The 7,207-nt window shown below is 34.0% G+C and overlaps 1 protein-coding gene across 1 annotated transcript; it reads left to right on the plus strand.

Annotated features, from left to right (window-relative positions):
• The first annotated feature begins 431 nt into the window (after positions 1-431).
• LOC134273860 (uncharacterized) lies at positions 432-6,194 on the plus strand. Its single transcript, XM_062756083.1, has 4 exons — positions 432-1,031; positions 2,501-2,598; positions 3,046-4,269; positions 5,514-6,194. Exons 1-4 carry the CDS (start codon positions 503-505, stop codon positions 6,192-6,194), a joined length of 2,532 nt encoding a protein of 843 aa, XP_062612067.1. The 5' UTR covers positions 432-502.
• The last annotated feature ends 1,013 nt before the right edge of the window (positions 6,195-7,207 follow it).

Here is a 7,207-nt window from a genome sequence, read left to right on the forward strand (position 1 = left end):
CAAGGGTGTACTGAGGACGTATTCTAACCCGGATCCCCACGGGAAGAAACAAAATGAAAATGAGTGTTTGGTCTAAATGGGCAAAACATGCACAAAGTCAGGTTCTTTCCTGGAAAGCATTTTAAATATTGACCTAATGATTATTTTATATTTAGAAAAAAATTTACATGTATGAATTATCATGTTTTGTGGTGATCAGAGTTAGAGTCGCTGATAAAATATTTATGAATGAGGAAGACTATAGATACACTTGTTTTATACTTTATCACAGTGAACAGAGAGCCAGTGTGTCTTATTGTCATAAGTAACAAGTGGCCAATAGCCACGTTGTATACCAAAGTCTGTGTTTTGAATCGCAGGCAAGTGACAAAACATATTTGTAAAAGTTGAATACCTTACATACTATAGACAAGTATCAATTGTAATCGTATACTGTTCATTCATTTTCATCCCTGTAAGACTTTGGAAAAAACCAATTATTATTCCAAGGATTATTTACTAAATGATAATTTCTTCTTTTACGGTTGCTGATGATGACTCACCACTGAAGACATTTATCAGGATAAACACTGCAGATTTGATACCAGACCCAAGCAGTACAGTTGACATCTCTGATACAGATGAAAAAGAAGACAATTTGGAGCTAAAAAGTACTGATAAAAGCACTGAAGTAGTTTTATATAGCAGAGAAGAAAAGGAAGAAGAGAAAGTTGAGACGTCCATTTCTCCAACTGAAGGCAAAGAAGAACGGAATACAGTAGAGACAATGGCCCGTGTTCTTTCCTCAGAAGCCACAGCTATGTTGAAGGATGAAATTTTCGAAAAAATCTTGTCTGAAAAAGAAAAATTACCAACTGTCAGCATGCTGGATTTTGCTGGACAGTTAGCGTATTATGCCTGCCACCAAATTTACGTAACACCAAAGGCCTTCTTTATCCTTGTGTTGGACATGACTAAGAGATTTGAGGATGTTGTGGATAGAGAGAAAGACAATCAAGAAGGATCAATCTTCTCCGTTTGGACTTACAAAGGTAAAACACTCGTAAAATGTCAAGTTTTTAGGTAGGGTCAGAGTCTAGGCAACTAATTATAAATTTGTTAACTGACAATAGATATTCAGTTATCATTTTGTTTAATTAATTGAAATATTCAAAGAAACATTATTATCCCATCACCCAGCTACATACAGTTGTGGAGGGGATATAGCTACGTGTAGATAGTGTAGATTCTCCTTTGTTCAAGCCATGACCCCCCGGTGGTAGGACAAGGCCATAATGACCATTCCAAGTTTTACATAGAAATTTATACTAGAGAATTTTTTTAAGTCACCTGAGTAAACTCAGGTGACATATTGCTATCTGTTTTTTTCCGTCGTCGTGAGTTAACATTTGAACATTTTAAGCTTCTTCTCTGCAACCTCTGAACCAATTTCAACCAAATTTGGCACAAAGTATTTTTGGGTTACGGGGAACAAAAATTGTGAATTTCATGATCCCTGCCCCCCTGGAGCCTGAGGGATAGGGCCAAAATTAATTTTGGTGGTTTTGAGGACCTCTACCAAAATTGTAAATTTTATGGCCCCAGGGTCAGGGATTCTTGTTTTAGGGTGGGGCTCTATTTATGATTATATAGTGAAATGCATGAATTCTTTGAACTTCTTATCCTTTGCTCCTGGTTAATATACTAATGATCTAATTACATATTTAAGGCCAGGATTTATTCTATTTTCAGTTTTACAAACCCTCCGCTCAAGGTTTTGAATTTTCAGAAAAAAATTAAAAACTTTTCTTTCCTGTGTCAAATTTGAGTTGGGAACGAGATTTCAAATTTATAAAAAAAATTATAAAGAAATATTTTGGAAAATTCTTTAAAAATCTTCTCAAGAATAGCAAAGCCATTGATTGATCATACTTATATGGAAGCATTCTCAGGTAGTGTAGATTCAAGTTTGTTCAAATCATGACCCCCAGGGATGGGTGGGGCCAAAATGGCCAATCAAAATTTTACATAGAAATATATAGGAAAATAATTCTTTAAAAATCTTCTTCTCAAGAATAGCACAGTTATAATTGATTATTCTTACATATGTATATGGAAGCATTCTCAGGTAGTGTAGAATCAAGTTTGTTCAAATCATGACCCCCAGGGATAGGATGGTTCCACAATGGTCGAACAAAGTATAACCATGATAACTTAGGAATATATAGGGAAAATATTTCAAGGACAGCAAAGCATGATTGGTCATATTTAGTTTGGCTGAGGGGCGGATACAAAGTTAGTTCAAATGTAAAAGGCAATAAATCCACATGTAGTCGAAGAAGTATATGCAAGCATCCTTAGTTAGCGTAGATTAAATTTTGTTCAAATCGTACCGTGTAAGGATTGGTTGGGACTACGTATGGGTTTAAGCTTTTCCATAATAAATTGATTTGTGCTTTCATTCTAGCAACAGTGTTCATGTGAGCGATTGTTTTAGATTACAAATTTTTTTCTCTTTCAGACTACTTGAAGTTTTGGATAACCTCAATTAAGACATTTGGAGGCAGAAAGGCACCACTGTTTCTTGTTGCCACACACACGGAATCAAAATCTTCGGATGTTAGTATTCAAGCTGATAAAAATGTGTATCAAAAAAAATATCTGATCCCAGTGTATCAAAAAAAATATCTGATCCCAGTGTATCAAAAAAAAATATCTGATCCCAGTGTATCAAAAAAAAAATCTGATCCCAGTGTATCAAAAAAAATATCTTATCCCAGTGTATCAAAAAAAATATCTGATCCCAGTGTATCAAAAAAAAATATCTGATCCCAGCCTATCAAAAAAAAAATTCTGATCCCAGTGTATCAAAAAAAAATATCTGATCCCAGTATATCAAAAAAAATATCTGATCCCACCCTGTCTTTAGAATTTTCAATAATAATAGTGTATACTTCAAAAATACAAAAAAAAAAACAACATTTAATTTACATTTATTTTACTACAAAATGTGTCACACAATAATATGTTTAAATATCTTAATGCTTGCTTTGTTTACTTCTTTAGGAAATAGAAAAGTATTTTGGGGAGTTTTGGAATGTTGTACCAGACGAGGACAGAGATTGGTTAAGTGAGTCTCTGAATGATCGAGAATATGCAGTAGGTTTAAAGAAACTTAATGATAATACCAAGAAAAACCTGGAGTCAATGAAAAAGTCCATAGTGGAATTATTTACAGATATTAATAACAATACAAAAGTTGAATTGCCTTCTTCGTGGGCTCTAATGGAGCAGTTATTGTATGAAGGAGGCTGGAAGGTTTTGTCCCTGAGTGAAATCTGGAAGATAAACTCATCTCTCCCTAATGAATACCAAATCAAAGGTGATGGGGAGATGTCAGATTTTTTAAAATGTTTCCATGACAATGGCCTTCTTTTGAACTTTGAAGAAGTGGAATTGCGGGAACATGTTATACTAGACATTCAGTGGTTTGCTAATGCTTTCAGCAAGGTGATTGCTGATGAAAACCACATCACTAAAGACTGTAAAAGAAAATTAATCAAAGAATGGAAATCATTCAACAAAACAGGAGAACTAAAAGATAAAGTGATAGATGCTTTCTGGAAAGATGAACCCTCTTACGTGAAACATAAAAGTGAAATTATGCCATACATGGAGAAACTTCAAATGCTGGTACCTTTAAAGTCCTCTTGGGCTGTTTCAGAAGGTGGCATGTCATGGTATGTCCCGTGTATGAACAAAAAGCAGTTTGAAGCTGACTTCCGTGAAGATAAATGGGAATGCTCATCCATTTTGTGCTTCAGATTCACTTCCTTTGCCATGTTTGTGTTCTACAGACTGGTAGCATACTGCATAAGTTCTCTTCGATGGAGTGTTGCTAAAGATGAAGACAATGAAGGAAGCCTGTGTCTTTATCAAACAGCAGCAGTGTTTGATCACAATTCACACACTGTTGTTGTTGGCATATCTAATGACGATATTGAATTGCAAGTGTTCAGAATCAAACCATTAACTGTAGACAAAGAAGTATCAAATGAAATTGGGGACTCCATTGAAAAAGCCATAGAAAAATTGACAGAAACATTTATTCACACAAAAATATTCCACAGAGGATACAAATGTCAATTTGTTATTTGTAATGAGAAAGATCTATCTTTTACCCTAGCAAGTGAGCTGTCCACAATCAAGGCAAAAGAAATTCAGTGCGAGTGTCAACTTCGAGAGAAACATGTGATAAATGTAGAAACCACTCTGGGATTCTGGGAAAAGGTAACTATATTAATCTTTATCCCCCCCCCCGGCAAACAAAAACTTAAGGGTATTTAGGAATCATGTCCGTCTGTCTGTCTGTTGGTATATCTAAATATTTATCTTCAGCATATTATGTAAAAAAGTAAAAAAAAATGTGCCAATTACAAAAAAAATGAAATGACAATAGAAGTCAATACTTTACAATAAGACTAATTACAGGTGTGCCTAGATTTTAAAGCAAGATCATCTGTCAAATTTAAAATCACTTTCAGAAAAATGCTTATAACCCGAGAGTGTGTGATGATTTGGAGATATTTTAAGTCATTTGCTCATTAACATAGAAAATACATTCATGTCCATAATTTTTTAATGTAGGAATATTATTATTCATCAGTTTGGAGGGAAACGTAAGTTTCGCTATATTATTGGTATTTTGCAATTATAGTGAGATTCCACTTAATTTTCAGCCGTATTTGTCCTCAATTTCATAAGAAAACTGTTGATTTTACTACAAGTCACACCAATGGTGCCCTTACATTTCAGGAATTTAATGAGATTTTCTGTTCATACCGAAATTAATTGTTACGTGAAGCATGATACTAATATATGAATAACAACTACTCTATATTGATATTCATGTGTATTTTATATTGGAAAGGAGATCAATGTCAAGCCAGCATTAACATTTTAAATATTAATTACAATAAATCTGATTAAGTCATCGTCAACGTCCCTTATTTAAATATCTCATAGTTGATTCAATACGCAAGAGCATATTCTTCGTAAAACAATTCTTTTTCAAAAGAAGTTGATGAATTAAGGGTATGTCTACTATGTCGGGTAAATCAACATATCACAAACAACGTGGACAATAGTGACCTTGTTAATTTTTAATGCAAATTGTCTCATGGTTTAGGTACCAAGGTTTTACAGAATCTGAGTAAAATATGTTTCTGTTCAAATAATTCTTTTTATTTCACCTTAGTCCTAATTTTCCAAATTAATATGATGTCACCAACTCGATGAAATTTACTGGTAGATTATAATCTTTTTCACGATAATTTCCCTTCTTTGGTCTCAAAGTGGACCCTTTGTGATGGTCACCATGGAATTTAAAAACAGTGACAAACCGTACTTGCAGTATGTTTTAGCTTGGCTCAATACATGTGGAATAATATTTATAGATTTTGATCTTTATTAATTATTATTACCGTGGTATGTATTTTAGCTAAGTTTGGTTCACTTTTCCTATTTTGTTTTAGAGAGAGGCGAGTGATTCAAGTACTCCTGTTGCCTCTGGACAAAACCTAGGAGGCCAGTCTAGGTTTGCAAAACTTGGCATGGCTACAAACGATGTGTTGAATAAAGCATACAGAGATATTCTAGAATCAGAAATTCCTGCATCCGATATTGAGAACAAGGTGGATTTATTATCAAACAAAAAGAGGATGAATCTGAAGCTGAACTCAGATCAAGAAGATTTTTTGATTAAAACAAAGAATTCTGGATACGAGGAATTTGATATTTCATTAACATACAAGTTGATAAGAAACATTTGTTCAACGATTCCTAAACCAACAAAAGGAAAATGGGGGGAAGAGCCAACAGCAGGTGAGGTGACAGTGGGTGACGATATCGAAAGAATAAGGTTTATACGAAATAGATTGACTGCACATGTGAGTTCAGCCTCCATCTCTCAGACAGAATTTGATGACACCTGGTCAACGATGTCAGATGTCTGCCAAAGACTAGAAACCTTCACTGGAAAGAAGTACTTGGATAGTCTTAAAGGGATTCAGAAACTTGCTCTAAAAGAGGAAGGGGAAGATGCTATAAAAGCTATCATAGAAAAGTTTGTCAAAGATCAACATGAACTAATGAAGACAGTCGTCTCAGATGTTCAAGAATTAAAGTCCCAAATGATGACGTTAAAACGAAATTGAAGACTGGCAGTAACCTTTCAGAAATAATAAATTTTACTCATATAACGTTTGCAGGACTAGTATAGTAAATAATGTATTCTGTAACACTTTGTTGAAGAACTCGAAAATCTGCAATGCACTCGAAAGTTTCATTGGTGAAAAGCGTTTGGATAAGCTTAATTATAATCATAAACTGGATTTGAGGAATTTGATATTTCATTTAGATACAAGTTGAAAAGAAACATTTGTTCAAAGATCCCTTAGCCAACAAAAGGAAAGTGGGGAGAAGAGCCTGCAGTAGGAGAGGTGAGAGTGGGTGATGATATCGAGAGAATTAGGTCAATACGAAACAGACTTGCTGCACACGTAAGCTCAGCCTCCATTTCTCAGGCAGAATTCGATGACATCTGGTCAATGATGTCAGATATCTGCCAAAGACTGGAAACCTTCACTGGTAAAAAGTACTTGGATAGCTTTAATAGCATATATAAACTGACCTTAAAAGATGATGATGCTATTTCAGCTATTTTAGAAAAAGTTAACTAGGAAAAACCTGAATTGTTGAAGAAAGTCATGTTAAATATGCAAAACTTAATGTCATATATGCAAGAAGTTAAGTTTAATTTGAAAAATAAAAAGCAAAATTGATGCTGACAGACGCTGCTGTGCAAATTAAACTTTTTATGCATCAAACATATGTAGAGTGACTTCAACTTTAAACAATTGAAAACAAGTGTTTGTCCGTTGTAAAGAAATATGTATATCATCATTTCTTTTATGAAAAAAATAAGAATCAGCAAAGTCTTTGAGCGAGCAGGAGGTGCAGTTTGTTTTCAAAAATGCATCCATATAATGATATTTGAATCATAATCCTCCTATCATTATCAAAATATGTTTTGTATTCCTTTTCGATAACTTTTCTGTTTATAAAGTTTCTCATCTTTAGATTCTTTAAACCGCACACTAAGGTTTTTTTAAGGATTAAACAGGATTTACTTCCCTCTGAATTTAAATGACGCAGTTGAATTGCTCCC

Source organism: Saccostrea cucullata, unplaced genomic scaffold (genome assembly GCF_032062105.1).
Source record: "Saccostrea cucullata isolate Sc308-1 unplaced genomic scaffold, CSIRO_AGI_Scuc_v1 ctg7931, whole genome shotgun sequence".
NCBI lineage: Eukaryota > Metazoa > Mollusca > Bivalvia > Ostreida > Ostreidae > Saccostrea > Saccostrea cuccullata.

Excerpts from the sequence above, each read along its gene's own strand:
- LOC134273860 (XM_062756083.1), top strand. The coding sequence starts at position 503 with ATGATAATTTCTTCTTTTACGGTTGCTGATGATGACTCACCACTGAAG. Across the intron at positions 1,032-2,500 it reads CTCCGTTTGGACTTACAAAG|ACTACTTGAAGTTTTGGATA; the intron begins GTAAAACACTCG and ends TTTCTCTTTCAG. Across the intron at positions 4,270-5,513 it reads CTCTGGGATTCTGGGAAAAG|AGAGAGGCGAGTGATTCAAG; the intron begins GTAACTATATTA and ends ATTTTGTTTTAG.